The sequence below is a fragment of the Triturus cristatus genome, chromosome 3_2 (assembly GCF_964204655.1).
Source record: "Triturus cristatus chromosome 3_2, aTriCri1.1, whole genome shotgun sequence".
In the NCBI taxonomy this organism is placed as follows: domain Eukaryota; kingdom Metazoa; phylum Chordata; class Amphibia; order Caudata; family Salamandridae; genus Triturus; species Triturus cristatus.
The window spans coordinates 509773850-509800801 of NC_140584.1; the positions used below are offsets into that span (position 1 = coordinate 509773850).

The 26952-nt window shown below is 49.6% G+C and overlaps 1 protein-coding gene across 4 annotated transcripts in view; it reads left to right on the top strand.

Moving 5' to 3' along the window:
- The window catches only part of USP47 (ubiquitin specific peptidase 47), a 1403064-nt gene that overhangs the window by 901955 nt on the left and 474157 nt on the right, over positions 1 to 26952 (top strand). For all 4 annotated transcript variants that reach the window (XM_085648190.1, XM_085648191.1, XM_085648188.1 and 1 more), the window contains one exon: positions 3014 to 3133. In XM_085648190.1, the coding sequence (XP_085504316.1) occupies positions 3014 to 3133 (120 nt within the window). The remainder of the gene's footprint in view (positions 1 to 3013; positions 3134 to 26952) is intronic.

The following is a 26952-nucleotide window of genomic DNA, read 5'->3' on the forward strand; positions in this document are numbered from 1 at the left end:
CTGCGGTTCACGTTAGGCCACGAGTACTTTCAGTTTACCGTACTCCTCTTTGGCCTTACCAGTGCCCCTGAGGTGTTCACGAAAGTGATGGCGCTGGTCGCAGCTCATCTGCGCAGATCAGGAGGTTTCAGTCTTCCCCTATCTTGACGACTTGCTGTTGAAGGCGGGTTTACCCCAGGCAGTCGCCCCCCACCTCCAGACTACGGCTGACCTCCTGCATCTGCTGGGTTACTCCATCAATGTGCCAAAGTCGCACCCGATTCCCTCTCAGAAGCTCCTCTTCATCGGAGCGGTTCTGGACACGCCGCAGTTTTGGGTGTATCCTCCTGAACAGCTAGTCCGGGACATTCGGGCTATGATTCTGATCTTTCAGCCCTTGTCCCGGGTTTCGGTCAGAATGTCCCTACGGCTGCTGGGCCTCATGGCCTCCTGTATCCTGCTAACCAATCATGCCAGGTGGCATATGCAGGCTCTACAGTGGGACCTGAAGTTCCAGTGGGCGCAGCTTTGGGGGAATCTGTCCGACTACGTTCAGATCTTGGAGGGCACTGCTCAACAACTGCAGTGGTGGCTCACGAACCACGTTTGGATCAGTGGCAGATCCCGCTCCCTTCCCCAATCCGAACACACTGTGGTGACAGATGCCTCCCTTCTGGGATGGGGTGGCCACATGGGGGAGGCGCAGATCAGAGGCCTCTGGTCTCCGGTGGAGTCTGGGCTCCATATCAACCTTCTGGAGTTTCGGGCGATACGTCTTGCATTCAAAGCATTCCTTCCCTCTGTCTAGGGAAGAGTATTGCAGGTGTTCACAGACAACACCACCGCTATGTGGTACTGCAACAAACAAGGCGGGGTGGGGTCTTGGACCCTATGTCAGGAGGCGCTCTGCCTCTGGACATGGCTGGAACATCAGATCACGAATGGCGTCTTCACTCTGAGGTGGTGCAAGGTCTCTTTCAACAGTGGGGAGAGTCTTGATTAGATCTATTCGCCACCGAAGAGAACGTGCAATGTCAGCAGTTCTGCGCATTGGAATGTCCAATGCGGCACTCGCTAGGCAACGCTTTTCAACGTGAGTGGAGTTGCCGTCTTCTATACGCCTTTCCGCCTATACCACTTCTGCCCACAGTGCTGAAGAAGATCAAGCACGACCTGGCCTAAGTCATTCTTGTGGCTCAGGATTGGGCACGAAGAGTCTGGTATCCTGAGGTGCTCAACATGGCCATCGATCCTCCGATCCGACTGCCTCTTCAGGAGGATCTTCTGTCGCAGTAGCAGGGGACGGTCCTCCACCCGAACCTGTCCAGTCTCCACCTACTTGCGTGGAGATTGAGCAGCAGCAGTTGACGTCATTTGACCTGCCTCCCGAAATTTGTGATGTAACCTTGGCAGCCAGGCGTCCCTCCACTAAGACTGTATATGCCTGTTGATGGGACAAATTTGTGGCATGGTGCACAGCAAAGGCTGTGGACCCCCTTTCCACCCCTCTTTCTGAGGTCCTCTTATTCCTCCTTTATCTGGCCCAGCAGGGCTCTGCTCTGGGCACTCTAAAGGGCTACCTCTCAGCCATTTCAGCCTTTCATAGGCTTCCTGGTCAGCCTTCTCTTTTCAAGTCCCCTGTTATAAATAGATTCCTTAAGCGCATTTCCTCCTGTTCCCTTCGTAATGCCCCAATGGGCATTGAACTTGGTTCTTACCTATCTTATGTGCGCTCCCTTTGAGCCACTACATAACTGTCCTCTCAGGCTTCTTACTTTGAAAACTGCCTTTCTGGTGGCCATCACCTCTTCTTGCAGGGTGAGTGAGCTCCAAGCTCTTTCTTCCAAGTCTCCCTTGAAGGCTGTTCATCCGGACAAGGTCGTTCTCAGAACTAGTACTTCCTTTCCTCCCAAGGTGCTTGCTTCTTTCCACATTGGCCAAACCATCACTTTGCCCACCCTCTTTCCGCCTCCGCATCCTTCAAAAGAGGAAGAGGGGCTCCATCATTTGGATCCAAATTGTGTGCTTTCCTTCTACTTGGATCGCACAAAACAATTCCGGGTGGACGACCAGCACTTTCTGGGTTACGTGGGCGCTAAGAAAGGTCAGGGGCGTGCACAAACGCACCATCTCCAGGTGGGTCGTTCTGTGCATCAAGCCTGCTATTCTTTGGCAAAGAAGGAGCCTCCAGTTGGGCGACGGCAGCTACCACTGCTTTGGGACGAGGAGTCCCCCTAAATGACATCTGTCAGGCAGCTACATGGCATCGCTCCACACATTCACCAAACACTACTGCCTGGACAGCCAAGTCCGGAAAAGACGGCATCTTTGGCCGTTCTGTTCTCCGAGACTTTCTTGTGTGAACTTAGTTCACAGACCCACTTCTGGGGTTGGTATTGCTGGGGTATCTATTCTATTCTAAGGTAAGGAATATACAACTAACTGTTTCTTTTAGATGAACAAGTTACTTACCTTTGATCTATAAGAAACATAGGTTAGTTATAGATTCCTTACTGCCCCACACATCCTCCCCGTTCTGCGAACAGACTTCTAGGGTTAAGGACTTCCTTTCAGGGCACTAGTTTTGTGCACCAGTGGTCAGTGTCTTGCATGGCTCTGCGCTTCTGGCTTGGAAAGTCGTGTATAGAACTGACGTCGGCGCGCGAGGGCGGCGTCTATGTAGCTACCGCGCCGGCGACCACCACGACGACGACGTTGAACGCGGAGTTGACCGACGCCACCTTACGACGCGCAGGGGTAATGCTGACGAAAAACTTTCCAGATCCATTCTGACGCCTGGGCATAATTCTAAGTTAAGGAATCTAGAACTAACCTATGTTTCTTACAGATATATCCTTACTGAAGGTAAGTAACTTGTTCATTGGAAATTCTACAGTTTGTATATAGTAACCAGCCACACCTGACCTAGACTCCGATATGCTCAGTACTGTTTTGAAGAACACACTAGCATTGCATCTAGAAAGTATATTTTCATTCACTTATTTTATAAAAATCCTCTTTTTCATATTTGTAGGCCACTAATCTGCCTGTGGAAAACATGCGCATAGTACTGGAACGCTGCTACAATGACCTGCGCCTTCTCAATGTGCCTAATAAAACACTGAAATCAGAAGGCTTTTTTAGAAGTAATAAAGTAAGTCATGTTTACATTTCCGGTAACTATTTAGTATTGAAGAACATGATCATTTACATAAACTGGATCAATGCTTATACTCATTGTCATATCAGTTTGTCCAGTTCTGCTTAGGAAAACTTTTTTCTGCGAATTCGTCCCCTAACCAACAAATAGGATTGTGAATTCAGCAAGTGTATTGTCACACTGGTATGGAACTGCCACTAGTACTTTAACAGGCATGTCTACTTTGTGGAATGTACGTCCATAGTATAAGTTTGTCTCATAAGTGAAATTTTGGAAGGCAGTGGTGCTGCAGCTCCTCATGTAAGCATATTTCCGTAAGAGTTGTATTGGCATCTGGTGTCTGTATATTGTTACTGAAACACTCTTCCTAAGAGCAAGAGCCGTTGCTTATTTACAAATACACTAATTCAATGTCTTTGAATTCTTCTTCCTGTTGTAATCTGTTCACTATGATCTCATGTGTCTTAACACCCACAGACTTCTACAATTACATGCAATGATGAAGTGCTGTATTCATCTGTCAAAATTTGTAAGATATAAATGCCATCATGTCCAATCTTAATGAATGCAATTTTTTTATTTTTTTTTTAACTATAACACCAGCTGTAAACATGTTGTAAGTCCAAATATAACGAGTTGGTAGTCAGCATTACAGGAATTCGACCTGGCACAAAAACTGTTATGTTTTGTCCTAGCTTTAAGCATCTGATAGTCTTCTGATGGATACATCCGCCTGTGGATTCCTCACCTTTTGAATTACCCAAATTGGCAGCATTTCACGGAAACTGGATGCGTAACGGTTTTCCAAGGACATTGAAGTCGTCGAGGAAGCATAAGAAAAAGCGGCACCATGGGTCTCTGCGTCGTTTGTCAAAAGATGAGACTCTGAAGTCTGTGTCTTAGGCTCACCGGTGTCATCAGAAGGACAAAGTCTTTTTGTCTCCTTCTCCTGAGGTGACTCCGGCCCCGTCTCCTGCTCTGAGAGCGGTGACTTCACCGGCGCCAAGGGAAGCAACACCTCCATTGTTGCCGACCACTCCACCTCTGGCTCCAGGGTCTCTGGTGCAGCAACTGGAGCCGAATGTGCTACCTCCTCTAGTGGTCTCAGAACCTGCAGTACCGGATCTAGGGTATCCTGCTTACACGACTCCTGGTACGGATCAGTTACATTTTGTTACTGCGATGTTCGGCTTGTTTGCCAGAGCCAGTTGGCTCCATGGGTCTTCATGCAGACTCTCTGGGAGGTTTTCCACCTCACTTCGCTCGGGCACCTCTCATGCCTTTTATGTCAATAGCTCCAGGGAGTTGGCCTCTGCCAGCGCCGGAATTTTCAACGCCGGTCACGCCTCTGGAGGGGCGAGTGCCACTGGACGGATCTTCCTTGGCACCATCTGGTTAGAACCGGCACCGATTTAACCTCGACCAGCATCGTCACTATCCTGGTAGACCTCCCTTTGATGCCAATCCCGAAGTCACTGGAGCCACGTCTGGCGCCTCAGACACCAATTCCAAGGATGAGGTCTAGAAGAGAAGCACAAAGGTTAATGGAAGAGGAGGTGTATCAGCAATAACATGAGGAGGCTGAGGAAGGGGAGACTGTGGACCCTGATCAAGATTTTAAAGGTCTGTAGGAAGCTACTGAAGATACATGTCCTGAATAGGAACTCTCCTCTCCAAAAGGTCTCAACGCAGGAGGTGACTTATCACTCTGTGATCAGGAAGACAGCGGATCTGCTGAGTTACCTCTGCCCACAGCAGAATAGAAGTTTTATATTTTGACTGAGGTGCTCCATTCACCTTCTTCTGTCTTGAAGCCTTTGCTTCTTTTCAATGAGGCTTTGACTTAGACCATCCTTGATGTGTGGCAGAAGCTGATGACTGCTTCTGTGGTGTCCAGGTCTGTGGCAGTAGGTATAAGGAGGCTCCTCGGGATCCTGCTTTTCTATCCACTCATCCATCACCGGAAAGTTTGGTTGTCCATTCTTCATGCTCCTCGAAGCAGTCTGCAAGGTCATTCCCATCTACACCTGCAGATAGGGAGTCCATGCGCATAGAGCAATCCGCAAAGAAGGTGTTCTCTTCAGGCAGTATGGCTCTCAATTCAACTAATGCTAACTGCTTGTTGGGTCGCTATATTCATGCACTTATGTACTCTGCAATGGAAATGCTCCTAAAACTTCCAGAGGACGTTCAGAGCCATTTTTCTGAAATTCTTTCTGATGCAGAAGCTGCGGCCCGCAAGGTCATACAATCGGATCTAGACATTGCTGACTCTGTTGCCAAGGCAATGGGTCCGTCTGTGGCGACTAGGAGGCACGCTTGTTTATGGGGTTCTCCCCTGACGTCCAAGCTACCCTGTTAGACCTGCTTTTCGACAGATCTCGTCTATATGGGGCCACAACGGACTTGGCGCTGCAGCGCTTTAAAAACAGCAGAGCCACAGCAAGATCTTTGGGTCTCCAGTCTCAATCCAGGGGACTTGGATACCGCAAGTTTCATGGTTTTGGCAGGACTGTAACCTTTCGTGCCAAGCGGCAGTCTCAAGAGCAGGCAAACCCCCTGTACAGGTCATACAGGGAAGAGGGTAGAGGTAGTCTGCAAGGTACAGCACAGCAGACAGTCTCCTCCTCCTCTGCTGCCCCTCCAACTGTTATGGCAGGGAAGCAGCTCTAGCTCCTCCATCCTAGAGCATTCTTGTCCAGTGGGAGGATGGTTGTCCCATTTTCTCAAAAATTGGACGTCTGTTACTACAGATCTCTGGGTATGGAACATCGTAGAGAATGGGTACGCTCCACACTTAAGGGAATTCTCCCCTCCTCTGCCTCCCCATCATGGTTTGGTTCAGAAGAGCACCTCCTGCTTCTCCCGCAGGAAGTTCTATCTTTACTACAAAAAGGTGCAATCGAGGTGGTTCCGGAGCAGGAAAGGGGTCAGGAATGCTACTCCCAGTTTTTCCTGATTCCCAAAAAGGACAGCTCCTCGAAGCCGATCCTACACCTCAGGGTCTTGAATTTTTACCTCAAACATGTAAAAATTCAAGAAGTTGACCTTGGCTCAGATTCTTCTTTCACTGCAGAAGGAAGACTGGATGGTGTCGATAGATTTGCAGGATGCGTATTTTCACATTACCATCCTGAAGTCACTTCGGACGTATCTTCATTTTATGATGGGGTCTCAACGCTACCAGTTTGCGGTCCTTCCATCCAGTCTTACTTCTGCACCTCAGGTCTTCACAAAGGGAATTTCGGTGGTGACAGCATATCTCAGAAGGTGGGGGGATTCCTGTTTTCCCAGATCTGGGCGACTGGCTGCTCAAAGCAAAGTCGCCGTAGATGGTGCTGCATTATTTGCAAGAAACAACAAGTCTGTTTTTTGACATGTGGATTTCTATAAATGTTCTCAAATCTCACCTGGTGCCCTGTTCTTAGAGGCAGTACTGGATACCACTGTGTGTCGTGCCTTCCTGCCTCAACAGAGGGTTCAAAACATTCAGACTATGATTCCACTTTTTCAGAATGGAGCGGCTGTTCCAGTCATGAAGGTCTTGCATCTGCTCAGTCTGTTCGCTTCCTGCATATTGTTAGTCAACTATGCACCCTGGCATATGAGGGCCCTCTAGTGGTGGCTCCGCAGGCAGTGGTTTCAACACAACGGAGACCTCGAAGAGGCGGTCAGGATCACCAGAGACACTGCAGGAAGCTGCTATGGTGGAGTGTTCCAGGCTACTTGTCTTAAGACAAGCCATTTCAACCTCCTTTTCTGATGGCCACAGTGTTAACGGATGCTTGCACTCTAGGGTGGGGAGCTCATCTGGGGGATCTGGAGGTCCAAGGCCTTTGGTCTCCAGAGGAAAGACTGTTTCACGTCAATCTTCTGGAATTGTGGGCGATACGTTTGGCTCTCAAGGCGATGTGGTACATTAACCAACAGGGAGTAGTAGGGTTGTATTTTCTTTGCAGAGATGCTCTGCGGTTCTGGTGCTGGGCTCGAGACCATCAGATTTACTTGTTCGCAGCTTATCTGGCCGGAGAACTGTGTGTGTGTGCGGACAGTCTATCGGCAGTACTCGGCCGGTCACAAATGGCATCTACGTCCAGAGCTGGGCCATCACATTTTCACGATGTGGGGGTTTTCTGGGTTGGACCTGTTTGCCACTCACAAGAACGCACACTGCCTGTCGCTCTGGAGTCTCCAATATCCGATGCGGAGAGCAATTGGGGAACGCGTTTCAATTAGAGTGGGGCTCACAACTTCTTTACATGTTTCCTCCCATACCATTGATTCCTCAAGTTCTGAGGAAGATTTGCCAAGACCAGGTCCAAGACCTATTAATCGACCCGGATTGGCCACAAAGGGTGTGGTACACAGACCTTCTATACCTCTCATCGCACCCTCAGCTCCGTCTCCCTCTCAAGGCAGACCTCCTCTCGCAGTTGCAGAGGCAGGTTCTACACCTCTGCCTCCAGAGCCTGCACCTTCATGCCTCAAGATTGAAAGGGGCAACCGGAGTTCTTTTTTCTCTCCCACCGGATGTGGTGGATGTTACTTTAGCGTCCAGGAGACACTCCACCAAATCTGTCTATTCTGTTAGGTGTGTGTGGAGAGAGAGCTATTGATCCTTTGCAGGCCCATTTGTCTGGTGTTCTGAGTTGCTCTCTTTCCCTGGTTCAGGGTTGTGCAGTAGCTACTTTTAGAGGCTACTTGTCTGCCTTGTTGGCATTTCTTGGTTTACCAGATCAAACCTGGTTATTTAAATCTCCCATAGTTATGAGATTCATTAATGATCTCACAAATAGGTTTCCTCCCACACCCTTTATCATGCCTCAGTGGGATTTAAATGTAGTTCTCACTTTCTTAATGGGTTCTTCCTTTGAACCTTTACATGGTTGTCCCTTAAGGTTCCTAGCGTTTAAGACAATATTTTTGGTGATCCCTTTCGCTAGGAGCGTGAGTGAGTTGCAGGCTCTTAGCTCCAAACCTCCATTTACTTAATTCCATGCGAATAAGATGGCTCTTAGAACCAGAGATGATTTCCTGCCTAAGGTGGTCACTCCTTTCCACCTAGGGCAATCCATCACTCTACCCACTTTCTATCCTCACCCTTCTAAGGAGGAGGAGAGACTTTATCGCTTGGTTCCTAAGAGGACGGTCAGCTTCTACCTGGATAGGACTAAGGACTTCAGGGTGGATGGCCAACTCTTCATCGTATATGTGGGCAAGATGAAGGGCAAGGCTGTCCACAAGAGAACGCTGTCCAGGTGGTTCATCCTCTTTGTCAAGATCAGCTACGCCTTGGCCAAGAAGAAGCCTCCTAAAGGTATTCAAACTCATTCTACCAGAGCTAAGTCTTCTTCTTCAGCTTTAGCTAGAGGTGTCCCTGTGGTAGCCATCTGCAAGCGGCAACTTGGGTCCCCCACCATACTTTTGCAAAGCATTATTGCTTGAGTTCGGAGGTGATGAGGGACGGCCATTTTGCACCTTCTGTGCTGCAGGATATTTTGGTATAGGTAGGCAGGAACCCTCCACCAGGAGCAGGACTGCTTGGGGATTCAATTCAGAAGGTGAGGAATCCACAGGCATATGTATCCATCAGAAGAACAAGTTACTTTCCTTCTGTAATGCTTTTTCTGGTGGATACAGTATCTGCCTGTGGATTCCTCACTGATCCACCCACTTCCCCGTTGCCTGCTTGCTTATACCAAAAATTAATCAATGTATATTTATCTGATTTATGGTTTAAATCATTTGATGCTTGACTCCAGGAAATATCTATTATGAGAAATTTCAAGTTTTGGCTATGTTGGCATACTGTGTTGAGGTAATTTAAAAGGTGAGGAATCCACAAGCAAATACTGTTTCCAACAGAAAGTGTTACCGAAGGTAAGTAACTTGTTCTTCTTGTTCAGAATATTCCTCAGGTGTCAGACTGGATCCAGAAAATCTTTTATACCTCTGTGCGCCGGGAGGTCGTATCAATGGACTCTGTGTTGTGGGCACCGTCTGCGCTGGATAGGAAGTACACAATGCCCATATATGCGCCACCATAGCACCTTGATATTGGTTTGTTTCTTTCTGCACCATCCGCGCAGATGCGGAAGAGCTACCTCAGTCACTTTTTGACTACCATTTTCAACCTTTTGTCAGCTTTTTTTTATAAATTTGGCTCCTAGTGTGCTTAAGGCATGTCCCCTTAAAAGCCTATGGGGATTAAACCCTGCGGAGCATGTCACCGGCAAATATCAGCGACAGATCTCCATTTGGTTTGGCTGTGATTCCTATAACCGGACTATCGTTCCAGGAACTGCCCTGACTGCCACATCATGAATGCCAAAGAGATTCAGGAGCAGGTGATGAAGATTCTGGCTGCCCGACATCGGAAGACTATGCACTGCTGCAGGCCCGACCGACAAACGTCCTTGGCTCGCTGTCTGAGTCCTTCCATCAGACATAGTTGCCGTCAAAATCATCATTTGATAAGTCACTCAAATGCAAAAACCTAAGTTGTTCAAGCGCTCTTTGACTGGCCGCGCCGGTTGTAGTCACTGGGCGAGACATAGGGATGACACTGCAATTCGAGGCCCCGCTCCTGTACTCCACCTGAGGAGCCTAAGTCTGGGGCTGCTCAGCGCCTTCCTGAATTTCCCAAAGCTGTAGCGACCCCCGCCCAACTCGAGGAATCTGAGGCCATGCACCTCTTATTTGGTTGACATGACCTCTCTGGGAGTGCCTTCAGGCCCTACTGGTTATGGAGGTACCACAACTTGATTTCCTCTGGCAGCTACCCCCTTGGTGCCAGTATGGCCTTCTGGGACGAACCCGGTCGCAAAACGACAACCTTTGCTAGGATTCGACTTGTGGCAACGTCCCTGGCGCATCTGAAGTCTCTAGTAGAGTTGACCTCATAGTCCTTCCTGACTCCAATACGGAGCCAGACCGTGCTGTGCGCTTCTTCAACCGGATCCATAAGACCATGTGGGTTGTAGACAGTGCCTCCTTTCTTTGATAGGCCCAGTTGGGATTTTGGATGGGATCTGAGAATCCTTATGGCTACTATGTCCCTCATGAAGACCCTTGGCCCAACCAGACAGTGTATGAAGAACTGTCTGACGCCAGTGGTCTGGACACCCTCCCAGATGCTGACCTGGTCTCCTCTCCTAGTGAGGTTATGGAGGAGTGGCTTCCTTTGTTAGGGTACTGAGGAGGGTGGATGAGTCCTCGCTTCTAACTATCCTCTGTGGAAGTCGAGACTAATGTTTTGACTGAGGTGCTTCAGCCAGGGATACCACCCACACACTACTCTTACTAACCTTTAATGAAGGCCTCTTGGACGTCCTGCTTGGGATCCGGACCAAGCACAGCACGGGCACCCCATGCACTGGAAGATTGCATGTCACCATGGCCCACTTCAGGGGCCACTGCTTTCCTCACCCAGCATCCCACGCCACCCACACCAGCTGACATAGGACCATCTCTCCCTGTTGCACCAGGAAGTGCAGGCTCATTTGGCCACAGGAGCCATTGAGAGGGTGCTGCATCAGAAGTAGGTCGTGGTTGCTATTACAGCTACTTTCTGGTGCCAAAGGAGGGCGGAAGACTCCGCCTTATCCTAGATCTGCACTATCTCAGCTCAGCTAACTTTTGCCCTGGTCTTCTCTGTTATTGAATTTGAAGACTGGATGGTAGCGTTGGACCTGCAGGACACCCGTTTTCATATCCCCAGCCTTCAGGTTCATCATTTTTACCTACAGTTGTCTGTGGTAAGGAGCATTTCCAGTTCACTGGGCTCCCCTTTGGTCTCACCAGTGCTCATCAGGTGTTCATGAAAGTGATGGCGGTGATTGCAGTACATCTGTGGAGGTCAGGGATTCCAGTCTTCCCCTACCTTGACAACTGTCTGTTAAAGGTGGTCTCGCCCCATGCAGTAGTCGCCCACCTCCAGATTATTCTGTAACTCCTGCTTCCGTTGGGGTTCCCTATCAACATGTCGAAGTTACACTTTGACTCCCTATCAACTGAGCCATTCTTGAAATAGTGCAGATCTGTTACTATCCTCACACAGGCAGAGTACAGGACATTTGGGCCACGATCCCCATGTTTCGACCTTAGTCCTGGATTTCGGTGAGGCTGACTGAGACTACCAGGTCTGATGTCCTCCTGCATCCTGCTGGTAAAGCACACTCAATGGCATATGCGGGCTCTGGCGTGGATCCGGATGTCCCAGTGAGCACAGCACCAGGAGAAAATTTCCGACCTGGTCCTGATGTCTGAGAGATCTGTTAAAAATCTACAGTGGTGGATGACAAACTGCAAAAGGGTCAGCAGCAGTCCTCTCTCCCTTTCCCACCCAGAGGTCACAGAAGTGACACACTTCATTCCTGGACTAGGCTGGCCACCTGGGAGAGGTGAATATCAAGGGGGGCCATCGAGCGTGTTCTGACACCCGAAGTAGGTCGTGGCTGTCATTCCCACTACTTCGTGGTTCCAAAGAAGGAAAAGGGCCTGCATCCTATCTTAGACCTTCGGAACGTCAACGGTTTCCACCGGAAGGAGAAGTTTAAGATGCTCACGTTGGCTCAGGTCTTGTCTGCCCTGGATGGTAGCGTTGGAGTTGCAGGACGCCTACTTTCATATTCCCATCCTGCCGGCCCACCGGCTTTACCTGCAGGTTCATGGTTGGCCACGAGCACTTTGAGTTCACCGTGCTCCCTTTTGGTCTTACCAGCGCCCCTCGGGTGTTCACGAAAGTGATGGCAGTGGTCGCAGCTCATCTACGCAGATCAGGGATTTCAGTCTTCCCCTATCTCGACGACTGGCTGTTGAAGGCGGGCTTGCCCCAGGCAGTCGTCTCCCACTTCCAGACTACGGCCGACCTCCTGCATTTGCTGGGGTTCTCCATCAACGTGCCGAAGTCGCACCTGGTACCCTCTCAGAAGCTCCTTTTCATCTGAGCTGTTCTGGACACGGCGCAGTTTTGGGTTTATCCTCCCGAACAGCGAGTCCTGGACATTCGGGCTATGATTACGATCTTTCAGCCCTTGTCCTGGGTTTCTGTCAGGATGACCCTGTGGCTGCTGGGCCTCATGGCCTCCTGCATCCTGCTGATCAACCATGCCAGATGGCATATGCAGGCTCTGCAGTGGGACCTGAAGTTCCAGTGGGCGCAGCATCAGGGGGACCTGTCCGGACACTTCCAGATCTCGGAGGGCACTGTACAGCAGTTGCAATAGTGGCTCAAGAACCAGCATTTGGTCAGCGGCAGATCCCTCTCCCTTCCCCAACCGGAGCACACGGTGGTAACGGATGCATCCCTCCTGGAATGAGGTGGCCACATGGGAGAGGCGGAGATCAGAGGCCTCTGGTCTCCGGCGGAGTCCAAGCTCCATATCAACCTTCTGGAGCTTTGGGTGATCCGTCTTGCACTGAAGGCATTCCTTCCCTCTGTCAAGGGATGCATAGTGCAGGTGTTCACGGATAACACCACCTCCATGTGGTATTGCAACAAGCTGGGCGGGGTGGGGTCGTGGACTCTGTCAGGAGGCTCTGTGCCTCTGGACATGGCTGGAACATCAGGGCATTTCTCTGGTGGTTCAACACCTGGCAGGTTCACTGAACGCCAGGGCGGACCAGCTCAGCCGCAGGTGCATGATGGATCACGAATGGCGTCTTCACTCAGAGGTGTCGCAAAGTATCTTTCAACACTGGGGATAGCCTTGGTTAGATCTATTTGCCACCGAAGAGAACGTGCAATGTCAGCAGTTCTGAGCGTTGGAATTTACAAGGCGGCACTCGCTCGGAGATGCTATTCGTTGCGAGTGGAGTTGCGGTCTATTGTACGCCTTTCCGCCTATACCACTTCTGCCCAGAGTGCTGAAGATCAGACGCGACCGGGCCCAAGTCATTCTTGTGGCGCTGGACTGGGCTCGAAGAGTTTGGTATCCTGAGCTACTCAGTATGAGCGTGGATCCCCCGATTCATCTGCCTCTTAGGGAAGATCTTCTGTCGCAGCAACAGGGGACGGTCCTGCACCCGTACCTGTCCAGTCTCCACCTCCTTGCGTGGAGTGGAGATTGAGCGGCGACAGTTGATTACCTTTGACTTGCCTCCTGAAGTCTGTGATGTCATTCTGGCAGCCAGGCGTCCTTCCACTAAAGTGGTATACGCCTGCAGGTGGAATAAATTTGTAGCATGGTGCACAGCAAATGCCGTGGATCCCCTTTCTGCCCCTCTTTCCGAGGTCCTTTTGTACCTTTTTTCTTTGGCCCGGCAGGACTCTGCTCTGGGCACTATTAAAGGCCATCTTTCTGCCATTTTGGCCTTTCTCAGACTACCTTATCAGTCCTCTCTTTTCAAGTCCCCTGTTGTAAATAGATTCCTCAAAGGCATTACACACCTTTTCCCTCCTATTCTGTTTGTGATGCCTCAGTGGAACTTGAATCTAGTTCTAACTTATCTGATTTGTGCTCCATTCTAGCCTCTTCACAACTGTCCTCTTCGTCTTTTGACTCTGAAGACTGCCTTCCTGGTTGCCATCACCTCCGCTAGGCAAGTGAGTGAGCTCCAGGCTCTTTCTTGTAAGCCTCCTTTCATTTCCATTCATCCGGAGAAGGTGGTGCTCAGGCCCCGGCCTTCCTTTTTGCCAAAAATGATCACAGCCTTTCATATTGGGCAGACTGTTACCTTGCCCACTTTTATCCCGCTTCCACATCCTTCCAGAGAGGAAGAAAGGCTCCACTGTCTGGACCCAAAACTTGCTCTTTCCTTTTACCTCCACCGCACACAACAGTTCCGGGTGGGCGACCAACTCTTTGTTGGCTATGTTGGCACCAAGAAAGGTCGGGCAGTGCACACGAGGACTATCTCCCGTTGGGTTGTCTTTTGCATCAAAGCCTGTTACTCTTTGGCTAAAAAAGAGCCTCCAGTGGGGCTGCGTGCTCATTCCACTCGAGCAACTGCAGCCACTACTGCATTGGGATGGGGTGTCCCCCCTGCAAGACATCTGTCAGGCAGCTACGTGGGCCTCGCTGCACACGTTTACAAAACATTATTGCCTGGACAGCCAAGTCCGGAGAGACGTCTTTTTTGGCCGTTCTGTTCGCTAGGACTTTCTTGTGTGATCTTGGTTCGCAGACCCATCACCGGGGTTGGTATTGCTGGGGTATCTATTCTAAGGTAAGGAATCTATCCCTACGTGTTTCTTTCAGAAGAACATGCTACTTACCTTCGGTAACGATGTATCTGTAAGAAACATTAGTAGTGATAGATTCCTTACTGCCCCACCCATCCTCCCTGTTCTGCGAACTGATTTGTAGGGTTAAGGTCATCCCTTTCAAGGCCCTAGTTTCAAGGCACCAGTCAGTATCTTGCATGGCTCTGCGTTCCTGGCACGGAAAGTTGTGTATAGAACTGACGTCAGCACGCGTGGGCGGTGTCTAAGTACTGCCAGCAACATCATCCCGGCGATCCCGACGACTGACGCAGAGCCGCACGACCACACCAACCGACGCGCTGGGGAACTGCAGACGAAAACTTTACGGATCCAGCCTGACGCCTGGCGGTAATTCTAAGGTAAGGAATCTATCACTACTAATATTTCTTACAGATGCATCGTTACCGAAGGTAAGTAACTTGTTCTTCGCGTCTGGAACAGTGTGCCGATGCCTGCGGGCTTCAAATTATATGTGTCCTGTTCGCGGCAATTGTTGGCGACGGATCCGCATGATATCTGTATGTGCGACGCCTGCCGGCAGCTGAAGCCAAAGTCCCTGCGGGACCTTTGGATGAAACTGATGTCCGCCCGGTTGTCTCAGAGTCCTCACGGCGCTGGCTTCCGTCTCCAGTAGAAGGATCCGAGCATGCAGTTCTTCCTCCCATGCTGAGGTCTCTGCTCAGGCCAGGTCCCAGAGTCGTTCCCGTGGATGTCGTTCGCCTGCCTCAGGTAAGCACCGGAAGAGGTTATGGAGGTCCTCTACCTTGCACAAGCGTGACATCGGGGTCTACCGCTCCTGGTCTTCACTGGACGCAAGCCCTCAGGAGGCAGCTCCCGCCTACCCACTGTTCCCTGGTGCTGGGGCGACTCGAACCCAGATGGAGGCCTATTCCAGGGACCTGCAGGCCTTCCTTGGGTCACCCCCTCTTACTGGCACGCCTTTGGGCCCCACAGTGGGGGTAGGGACTCAGGTCGGGGGTTTGCCGGCGGGTTCGCCCTCGGCACCGACCGAGTGCCTTGACTCCGGTTCCGCTGCAACGTCGTGACACGGTCTGGATGGGCATCCCACTCTGACTCCAAGTCGACTGCATTCTTCCCCGCAGGCTCTTGCTTGGTGGAGGTCTAGTCGACATTGGCCTGACGCCGAGTGGAGGAGTCTGCTACGGAGGTAGTCGGCGCCGATCTGACGCCGGCTCAACGTCGATCAATGCCAATTCCATCCCTGGATGTTCCTCTGCTGGAGAACGTGACCCCAGTGGGTTCACGATCCACAGGGTTTTTTCCATTTTCCATGGAACAGGGGCCCTTGGGGCACTGGATGGCCCATTTTTCTGTGAGGCCTCTGTCATTAGGTGGATGGTTTAGCCTGCAACGGTCTCCAATGGATGACTTACTGTCTCCCCCTCGGATGGCTACGGAGGCTAGCATAGACTTTGCGAGGGCGGTTAGTGGGGCTGCACATACCTTGCAAATGTTGCCGCCCTCTGTCTCCCTGCCTTCAGATGCTTTGTTGGATCTTCTCCACCAGGACACGGTGGATGTGGAGCCTCTGTTGCCTTTTCGCAGGTCGCTTTATGATATCCTTCCGGGTACTTGGGCCAGACCCTCATCGGTGTATCCTGTGGCTCGTGCTGTTGTGCATTGGCACCCGCCGGCTCCAGATGACCCTGCCTGTTTGTCCCTTCATCCTAGGGCTCAAGGACTTGTAGTCCAGGCTGTGCTTTCTTCCTCTCCTCCACTGTTGTTTCCCCCCACTCGGGAGTCTAGGTGGTTGGAAATGTGTGGCCGCAATGTTTTTGCATCCACCAGTTCCGACCTTCGGTCCCTGAACACAACCTGTATGTTTGCCCGGGCTACTTCTTCCCTTTGGGACTCTGTCGGACTACTCCTTCCCTCTTTACCAGAGGGTCTTCATGCTGACCTACTCCAGCTTATTTGGGACGGCCGTAACATGGCCCAGTTTTCCTTTCGGGCGGCCATGGATACCATTGACTCTGTGGGCCGAGCTATGGGCAGCTCAGTTGCCCTGTGTCACCATGCATAGCTACGCGATGGCAGTTTCTCCAAAAATGTTCGGGAGCAACTCAGATCTGCCCTTTGATGGGGCCCATTTGTTTGATGACCATGCCGACTCGGCGGTCCAGCGTCTCTTCTCAGGATTTTGACTGCCTGGGTTTTAGTCCCATATGGTGGATCTGTATTTTCGTGTGACGGTGATGTCATTGGTTTTCTGTTTACGTCTCTGGGTTCAAGAGGTTTTTTCCCAGAAAGATTGTATGGCTGTTCAGCCAGGGTTTTTTTTCCTTACTTTGGTGCAGCTGAGCCAGCTGTTTATATGTTTCTTTTTTACCTCTACCTATGAGCTTGTCTCAAGAGGTGTCCCTTGCTTTTATAGGGATGTGACGTACCCTATGTGGGGTATTTTTTTGCTATTGTGTAGCTGCTGTTCCTTGCCAGAAAGTTTTGGAGACTTCCGTGGAGCTCTCTTGCTATTATCAGCCCCCCTGGGGATTTTTCCCGTGGGTTATGCTGCATCTCCCCCTGTTACATGCTTCCTGCTGTGGTGGAACGTATCCTCGGTTGAGTCCCACGGACTGACGTGGTCCTCTCCTGGAGCTTTTGTATCACTGCCTACGGTTGTTCCATGGAACTCTCAGGCGTCTGTGGACGCAGTTGGCTCCGGTGTCATGTTGGGGCTCTGCCGTTTCCGGCTTGCCCCAGAGGGGTTTTTACATCCCTCTGCCTTGCTTTTGGCTCCTCTTCTGCTGCTTTTGGCTCCTTCTGCTGCTTTTGGCTCCTCTTCTGCTGCTTTTGGCTCCACTTTCTGCCCTAAGCACTGTTTGCTTTCTTGGGTGTGGGTACGCGTCCCTGTGGGCGCTCCGTTCTGCTCTGGACCGGTTATTTCTGTCACCACTTGTGATCCGTACTGTGTGTATGTTTTATCATGGGGGACCGGTTGGGTTCCTTGAGCCATTGTCTTGCATGCGCTCTCTTGCTGTGGCCTTTTTTCCTGGTGTTGGGAAAGGCTTGGGCACACCCTGTCGGGGGTTGGCCTATAAGTGGTAGAGTTCTTACCAGAGGGGGCCTCTGTTCCATTTTGCATTGTGACCTTGGCCTCCCTCAGAGGGGCCCTGTCCTGGGTTCAGATTTCTCTGGTCATTGTCGCACACAGCTTAGGTGTTCCTCTCCTGGCCTCTGTGGCGCGTTTCAACAGATTTTCCGGATGATCTCTGAATTCATTCTGTATACATGTCTCTTTTTCAGACTTTCTATGTCTGCGTGTTACTGACTTCTTCTTGTTGGTGTGGTAGTCAGTATTACCGCCTGTGTCGCGGGGATTTGGTCTTTCTCCCTAATTGGGGGTCGGGCCGCCCTCTTTGTGGTTGAACTGTTGTCCCGCTACGGTTCACAGACTGCAATTCAGTTTTCTACCTTTTGGACGTCTGTCTATTCTCTAAGGGCGTTCTTCTGGTTTATCCTTGGGTGTAATTTCCTGACATTGCCAGTATCTGTTTGCTGTGTACGCACACGAGGGGGTAGGCATGCAGGGTTTCCTTGCTGTGGATCCTGGGGAATGTTCCAGGTTCCCCATTTGTCTCTTTTCTCCACTCTCTCCCTCAGGAGAGCTAGTCTTGGGCATGTTCGGCTTGCCGGTCGCCCTTGGTCATTGTTCCCAGGGGTACGATTACCCGGTGCTGTGCCATCTTCTTGGTGGGCCCACACATGTTGTTGTTATGCTTAATTAGCTCTCCATTGTGTGCTGTAGTTCTCAAGGTACACACTACCTGTTTTCGTGTATTCTTGTCATTCACATCTATGAACATCCTGGTAGTCATAGTTGTGTGTTTCGGCATGAAGCCCTCTGTCCTGACATGCCATTTGTTGGCATCCCTTTGCTGGAACTTTGTCCCTTTCGGACCCTGGGGTCCTATACTCAGTTTTCCTCTTTTTATGGAAATCTGTGGCATTCTGTCATTGTGCACTGACTTTTCTGGTCGTTTGCCTTCGTTTCATCCCTGTCTGGCTGACAGTAGACTCGTGTTGTCCTCTGACTTGTGGTACCTTGCTTCCCTTGCTCATGATCCGCCCTGACCTTCAGGGTCTTGTGTCAGCTATGCTGGCAATACTGAGCCTTATGGGTCTGGTGTCAGCTGCGCGGGCACTGCGGACCCCACCTTGTTTCCCTAAACGTCCTTGACGGTTTGCTTCCTTCGGGAACATGGTGGGGTTCGGTCGCTGGTCCTCCTCCCATGGGGTATAGCTGTGGTATCTATTCTAAGTTGAGGAATCTGCGGCTAGATGTCTCTGTCAGATGAACGAGTTACTTACCTTCGGTAATGATGTATCTGGTAGAGACACAGTCTAGCTACAGATCCCTTAACCCCCGCCTATCCTCCCCATTCTGCGATGACATTTCCAGGTGGGGTTCTGCTACCTTGCCTCCTTTCAGGTGGCCATGGTCTTCCTAAGGGGTGCTCTAGTTCACCTACCTCAGGGGCAGGGTGTATAATTCTGCTTTAGGCCTGTTAGCTTTCCACCCATTCTCGTTTTGGGTGCCTAGATTATGTGCTTTTTGCTACTACTCCACCCGGGTTCTTCCGGCATGGAGTTTATCATGTTTCCTAACCCTCCACCCACGTCTGTCTCCCCATGTCTTTGGGATCTTCTTGGCGCTTGAGTTGAGCTTCTATTGGACTATGCTCAGTGCATAGGTCATTGTGGGGGGTGTGGTACCACTTCTATGTGGTTGTTTAATTCTGGTCACTGGCCATAAGACACAACTTTTCAGTCCTGTACCCCTTTTCAGTTGCGTACTTGCTCACAGACTGTCTGTCGTACAGTTCCATCCCGTGGCAGCATTCTGTCCTTTGATTGTCATGTCATTCTTTTCAACTGCTGTTGCCTCTTTGGGGGGCAAGCTTCTTTGCTTGGGAGGATTTTTATTGGGGCGGGTGCTTCCTTCAGTCCCTCCAAGTGTTGAGTACTTTTCAACACGGGATGGTTTCTTATCATTGTTGTTTCAAATGTTTTTTTGTTTCTTTCTTGGCACACTATTCCTATTCTCTCACAGCTTTTGTAGTGGCTCCGCATTGTGGCGCGGAAAAGTTTCACTATAGAAAACTGACGTCAGCACGCCAAGGGGGTCTTATATGGCTCCATTGTCGTCAGGACGGAGACAGGCGATGCCGTCCCCAGGCATGCAGAGGTACTGCTGGGGCAAAAGTTTTCTGGATCCAGTCTGACGCCTGGGGATATTCTAAGTTAAGGAATCTGTGGCTAGACTTTGTCTCTACCAGATAAATCATTACTGAAGGTAAGCAACTCGTTCACTAAGGGCTACCCTGCAGCAGTTTCAACCTGCACCTGTAAACTGCACAAAGAGTATTAATCAAACTGCCTGTGGTATCAAGGTTTCTGAAGGGTCCCAAATTATGGAATGATCACCCTCCACACATCAGAGCCTCCATCTGGATTCTTGAAATCTGCAAGAAGCTGAAGAACTGGCTTTTCGACTACCTGCGGGCCCAGTAACTACACACCTGCCCAAGCACAGGGTCTGCAGAACATTAGCTCCTTTGCACACTAGTCTTCTGAAATTTGTGTACTGGCAGTTGGCTTTTCTGAGTGCTGTAACCTTGGCTGTAAGCATTAGTGAGTTGCGAACCTTTTCAACTTTTGCTCACTTCATATTTTGTTCGATAGACAAAGGTATCTTACAAGTTAACTCATCATTTCTGCGTGAAGTGAGACAGTGATTCAGATGCAGCAGGTAATTATTTTGCCTGACTTGTTATCTTTTCCTCGAGCTTTTAAGGAAAGTGAAGATTGCACAGGTTGGACGCCGAGAAGGTCTTTAAACACAGTATCCATAGAACATAGCTGTTTATCATACATATTTATCTATTTGTGGCTTTTGAACAAGCAAGCTGGTCAGTAAGCAAACCGGATGGCTACCTCTTTCTGTTATGTACGGTTACAAGTTTTAAGGAAGTCTCCAAATTAAGGTTTTCACACTCACTAAACTGGAAGGAAAGCGAAAACTTCATCTTGCTTACCAGGAGCCTCAGTTTATTTAGTTTGTAAGGCATTACTTTGTCTCTTTGCACTCCTTTTCTGAACATTATTTCTTGAGAAAGACGCTTTTTTCTCATTCTCTGTTTGGAAGAACAGCTGTCCCATATTTTGTGCTGTCGTTCGCTGATAGTTTCCTAATGAATAAAAAAAATGTCTTACCTTCCATAACGTTCTTTCTGATGGCTGTCACAACTTCTGTAGATTCCTTAACTCCCTCCCACCTCCACTCTTTATGATTTATTATTTTGTTATTTGACTCTATCATCTAGGTGCTTAGCCTGTGTGTGGTCTGTGAAAAATGGATAAAGCTGGCATCACAAGCAAGCATGGCTCGAATATAGGGCATGTTGTTGCATCCACTGAACCTGTGCAATACCTCTTCCAATGCCTGACAACACCACCAACCACCACTGACTCCCTATTCCTGAAGGAAGTTTCTGAAGTTCACTTTAGGAATCTGCAGAAGCCTTTATATCCATCTGAATGAACTTTACGAAAGGTAAGTAACCTGTTGCTCAATTCGGATTTCCTTGAAAAACAGAAGACAAGGGGCATTCAGCAAGACAGGAACAGTTTGTTTAATTAAACAGTTCAGCCGGGAGAACATTTACAGGCTGAGGACTGTATCAATTTACATTGGGTTTGTGCTCTTAAATACAAAATTACAATACGCACGAAAGGTTTCCGGCTTACCATATATGGTAAGGAATGTTGGTTGCTGCCTTTGGGGTCATAAATTAATGGCCAATGGTTACTACAGGTGGGTCTTGACCTACTAGGACACATTGTGGCCATTGGTGAATGTGTGCAGATGCCCTGCCTGGGGAGCGCGGGACCGCTGTGTCCTAGGCTCTGACTGGCACAGTGTTCCTAACTCATAAGGCAACTGACTTAATGATGTTTTCAGGAGCATGCATACCACCTCCAGCCATGTGTGTTTTATTGGGGCAATCTACCCTGACCATTGTAATGTTGCTTCGCATATCTGTGGAATTGATCAAGTGTTCCTGCTCGCCTACCAGCTATGCACCCTTCCACCTGCAACCCATCAATCAGTAATCCCGGGCCTAGGTCGCAGGGCCTGCCTGACTACATACTTGCATGTCGAGGTAGATGTGGAGTTCAGAACGGGTGATACTAATAATAAGGAAGATGCTTCTTACAATGTTTGCAATAACTCTGTGTATTCCATTGCTAAAATGAGCTTTGGTCCTTTTCATAATATTTTCTCTTGGAAGCCCTTCTCATCTACTAGTCTAAGCAGATAAAAAGAATTACTGAATATGGATACTTTGCGTTCTTCTACATTCTGTTAAAGCAGAAAACATACATTTTGCTACATAGAATTAGGCATATATGTGCTAATTAGTAAATCCAAAAGCGTTCCTTGTGAGTATGAATAGTAAAACTCCACCGCCATTGGAATTACCTGTAAACCTTTTTTTCTGGTAGAGTGAACACAAGATCAAACAGATAAACTATTTTACATGGGCAGTAGCAATTGTATTATGTTTCTAGGTGAAATCATTGGCCGCATTTGTTATAGGGGAACCTAACAACTCTATGATAAGCATCAAGTCGTGTTTCTTTGATGAGAGTTCTTTACAGCAATATTCCTTCTATTGAATGTCTTAAAGTTGGATTCTGGCACCAAGTACCAGTACAGTTTTGCTCACGTTGCCAGCATGAGTTCTGATTGGAGTTGGGTGGTACCGAATATTTTTGAATCCGGTATCACAAAAGTCTTAACATAGGTCAACCAGTGAAACAATGCAGACCCTGTACTAGGTAGTACATGCGTGATAGCTTTTTTTTCTTAACCAATTCTTATTAGTTTTCCAGCACAACGCATGTGTTGCATCTTCAGGGTGTTCAAAGAACAGTCATGTATTAGACACTACATGGTACTGACAGTATTTGGTATAGAGCAGTCGGTTCAGTATAATATGTTTAGAACATTAACAACCATCATATCACATCAAGGAGTTCCATACATTGTCTGCACCAGTCAGTGCCATACAAAATAATATCCGTATCCTACCTCCACATTATTTTCCCATTTTGGAGCAGTAGACAGTGTGCAGACCCGCACCAATTCTCACCTCTTTGCACAAGTCGCAGTTAAATTCCGATAGTAATGTAGGCCGACCCCTTCCACCCCCTTGAGCAGTTTGTCTGAGGAGCACTATGTGAAGGACACCAGGCACACCTTGCGTACCAGAGACCAGTGGTATCCGCATCCAATAGCAGATGGATTTCCAACTAGGCCGCTAGAGAGTCTTTAAACAACTATAGTTCATGCAGTACCCCAACTAACAGTGCTGCAACAAGAGTACGCCTCAATCCACAGACTAACTCACACCACAATGCCGTTGCCTCAGCCCTACCCCACTTGGTGGTTACCGTTCACTGCTGTGGATCTCCGGGTTATGAGAAGGGCCAAATCTATGAATCTGTTGGTTACCATATGTACCTTTTATCTTTTGAATCTTCCCAGCTGTACCCCCTCCATTGTAAGAAACCTCTTCTGGCCCGTCACCTCCGGCAATACCTCCTCCACCCCATTCCAGTGTTACGGTCGGCGGGGAGCTCCAAAACATGTGCACCATGTCGGCGCTCAACACTAGGGACAAGGCGGGGATGTCCCTAACATTTTGTTTAACCGGTCGGGGGTAAGATATGCTTTATGAAGAATGTTGTCTTGTAAGTATTGGAATTTGGCATTGCGAGATACTTTCCTTGTGTAGTGTATGGCTTTATTCCATTCCTTAGGTGTGAATTCATGGCCAACATCTCTTTCCCAGCAGTAGCGCATTGCCTGCAGGGGATCTGTAGTAGTGTACGCTAGCACCCACAGAAACTATGTGATGAGTCTGCGTCTGTTGCTCATAACATGAAGTGTATGCACGGGAGATGCTGCTCTGTTATAGAGTCCCATAGCCTCCCCAGCTCCACCACTAGCCTACCGTGTGCTAAGAAGAGCCTTGCTGGGAGCTCATTCTCCTACCGTAGCTGGTCAAAGGGGACAAGCACTCCTTCGCAAAATAGGTCACCTATTGTGCCCACCCCAGCCTCAGCCCAGGTCACCGTGCATTCTTGCCTTATTGATGCATAACATGGTGCTATATTGCTCAGGCTTATCTCTGAGGGATACAGGGAGATCTGTAGCATAAGACTCAGTCCGGTAGCTTATATAGGCAATGCTCAGTAAGTTGTTGGACTCTACGGAAGGTCAAGCGCAGTGCTGCAGCATACCACTCACCACAGCCTGTGCCTGTGCCACAGATGGGGAGTGGAGTTCCTCTGTCAACCGTCCCGACTGCCATCTCGCAGGTCACTGCAGCTGTATGGCCAGGTAATAGTGCTCAAAATTGGGCGCACTAAGGCACCCTTTGTAAATGGGTAATTGTAACTTCCTCAGCACCACTTGTCTCCTACCTGTGTTTCATATGAAGGTACCTAATATTGTATGTAGGCCCCTGAATGTGGCCTTCAGTATGAGCACCGGGAGTTTATGGAAGAAATATAGAAGCTGGGGTAAGATCACCATTTTTGACAATAATATTCGCCCATGTACTGTGAGGGGTAATGTGCCTCAGCACGTCATCTGGGGACGCAAGGAGAATATGGCCTTAGTGAGGTTCCCGTCAATGAGTTCCTGTATGGTGTGGTACATGCTGATCCTTAGGTCCTGAAATGTATGGGCTCCCAGGTTAGTGAGTGCATTCCCCCCCACCCCCTGCAGCTGCTGTGGTGGACAGTCTGCACGGAGTTGGAAGACACACCACTTGCTTGTTAACCCTCAACTCAAGGCCTTGAGGAATTCTTTGAGAGTCTATGCAATTTCCTCAGCCCCCGTACATGATGTCACGAATCTAGATGAGCAAGTCGTCTGTATATAGGGAGACTATATGCACTCTCCCCGACCAGGGATAGCTCACTCCTCACATCGCAAGGGCGAATAGAAGTGGCAAGAGAGGGCATCCTTGATGGGTTCCTCTGCTTACCTTAAATGGCGAAGAAATAAGTTGCCAGATTTTCACATGGGCTGTGGGCTCTGTGTAAAAGAGCCATATCAGTCTCTGGTGACTACCAGTGATACCCAACACATCCAGTACAGAGAAGAGGCTGCCCCAGTCCACCGTGTTGAACGTCTTTTCTAAATCTAAAACCAGGCTGCTGCTTGCGGTCAGCTGGCTGGGGCCAGTTCTATGACTCTGTGTAGGCGTCGAACATTGAGAGTAGTGGAGCGTCCAGGGATGAAACCATTCTCACCTGGATATACCAGATGTGGCATATGTTCTATCAGTTGAACCGCTATGATCTTGCTGAATAATTTATAGTCCGTACCCAACATAGAAAGCGATCATTAGGATGTGACTTCTCATGGATTCCTATGTGGCTTTGGCAGGGGCACTAGTAGGTACTGGGGAAGGATGCCCCTTGCAAGCGCAGTCTGATAAAGCTCTAAACAATTTGGGGGCCAACAGAGACACATAGGCTTTGCAGAATTCAACAGTCAATCTGTTGAGGCCTGGGGTTTTCTGTGTTGCTGCTCCCTTAATGGCTCCTCCGTATTTCCTACAACATGAGGGGGTTGTTAAGGGCTTCCCTCTCCAGGGGGTTAAGAGTAGGGAGCTCCAAACCTTTTTGGCGATTTATACCTGCCGATCTTCAGGTGGTGGGTCATATAGTGTCTTGTAGAGTGTTGTGAAAGCTTTGGGTATGTCTGCCTGGGGGATGAGAGTGTGATCTGGGAAGTCTCCGATCATAGTGGTGGGGTACACAGGTGCTGCACTACACAGGAGCCACGTCAGCCATCGACCCGACTTGTCTCCCTCTGCATGCTTTTTGACGTGATATGCCTTAAAATCTAAGCATTGCAATTGGTCAACCAGTTGAGTGTGCCACTCCAGCTCAGCAGTCAAGGAATGCTGCTCTGTAGGTGTAGGAAAGTAAGATCTACTTTTATGGTTACCCCCACTTTTTGCCTGGTGTTATGCTGTTTGACTAGTCTGAATGGGATCCTGCTGACCAGTACCCCAGTGCTTTCTCACCTAAATTGGTAATGGTGAGTACTTGCGTACATCCCAGATTGGTTACTGGTGTACCCTTATAAGTCCCTAGTAAATGGTACTGAGTTACCCAGGGCAAAGGTACACCAGGGGGTTATCATGTGCTGAAGCATGTAATATGCCACCCATGGGAAACCACTTGTACTGTGACAACAGGCCTGCCATTGCAGCCTGTGTAAGCTGGTGCGAGCACCACTTACTACAGATATAGGATTCCCTGTATCTGAGGTCACTGCACTTAAAACCTATAAGTCTCCCCTAAAGCAGGCCTTTCAATCCTGAAGGCAGGGTGCTCGGTCCCAAGTGTGAGGGTGCCCTTGCATGAGCAGGATACGCCTACAACCTTCAGAGTCCATTCTCCCGGGTTGTAAGTGCAGCACCCATTACGATATATAGAGTGGCCATGTGTCATTACGCAATGATCATCTCTAAACTGGCTGTAATTAACACTGTCAACCCCCACCGAAAACGGTGTGGGAGGTATGATTACATGCACTGGAACACTCCTCCTTTAGGCTCTCAGTGCTCCCGGTACCAGTCTTCCAGAACTGGGCAGCAAGCTAGGGCTGCTGCCGACCTGAGACATGTTTCGCCCTCCTGCTGCTTAGCCAAGAGCAGGGGGAGGCAGAACAATAGATATCCTGTCACAGGGACTTGTGACCCCCAGACAGGGTTTCGTGTATTGGGGCAGAGTGGGGGCGCTTGCTAGCGCCACTGAGACTGCTAGAAGGGCACATTTGGTGCCCTCCTTGCACACTTCCATTCAAACTAGTTCAGGGAGCTGTTGGCTCCCACTCTGGCGCAAAACTGGACAATGGACATGGAAGTATCCTCCCCACTGTCCGACCCCTCCTCTGGGAGGGAACTCGTCCCGACCCTTTCCTTAGGGTACTTAAGGGCGTACCTGTGTGTGGGTCCCTAGATTTGTTGTGGGACAAGATTCAGATCAGACACCAATTCATTTTCGACCGTCTTAGCACTCTTGACTTCGCTGGACTCTGCTCTTGGCACAGAGACTGCAACTTGGAAGACTCCTGCTGCTCCTGGTCTCGTTGTCTTGTTCGTCTACAGCAGCGTCTGTTTCTGTGCTCCATATAGGATACTTCCAAGGCCTGTGAACCTCCAAGACACCTGAAGGAATCTCCCTTGAAGTGAAGGAGTTACTTCCCTCCATCTGCAGGCACCGCGACAAAGCTGACCGGTCCGCTGCTCCTGGGCTTCCACGGTATCCAAAAGGCTCAGCAACACAGGTGGTGGTCCTACAACTCCCTCGGGGCCTGCACTGTCTTCTCACCAAGTTTGAGGTCAGTATGCGTTGTCGGAACCACCGGAACCGAACCCCTATGCACTGTGTCGACTTGCCGTTGCCAAGGCTTGTTGGTGCTCTTCCTCAGATCTTCGGGCTTTAAGAAGTTCCAACCTCAAGCATCTCCTGCAGCCAAGATATTTGCCTGCTC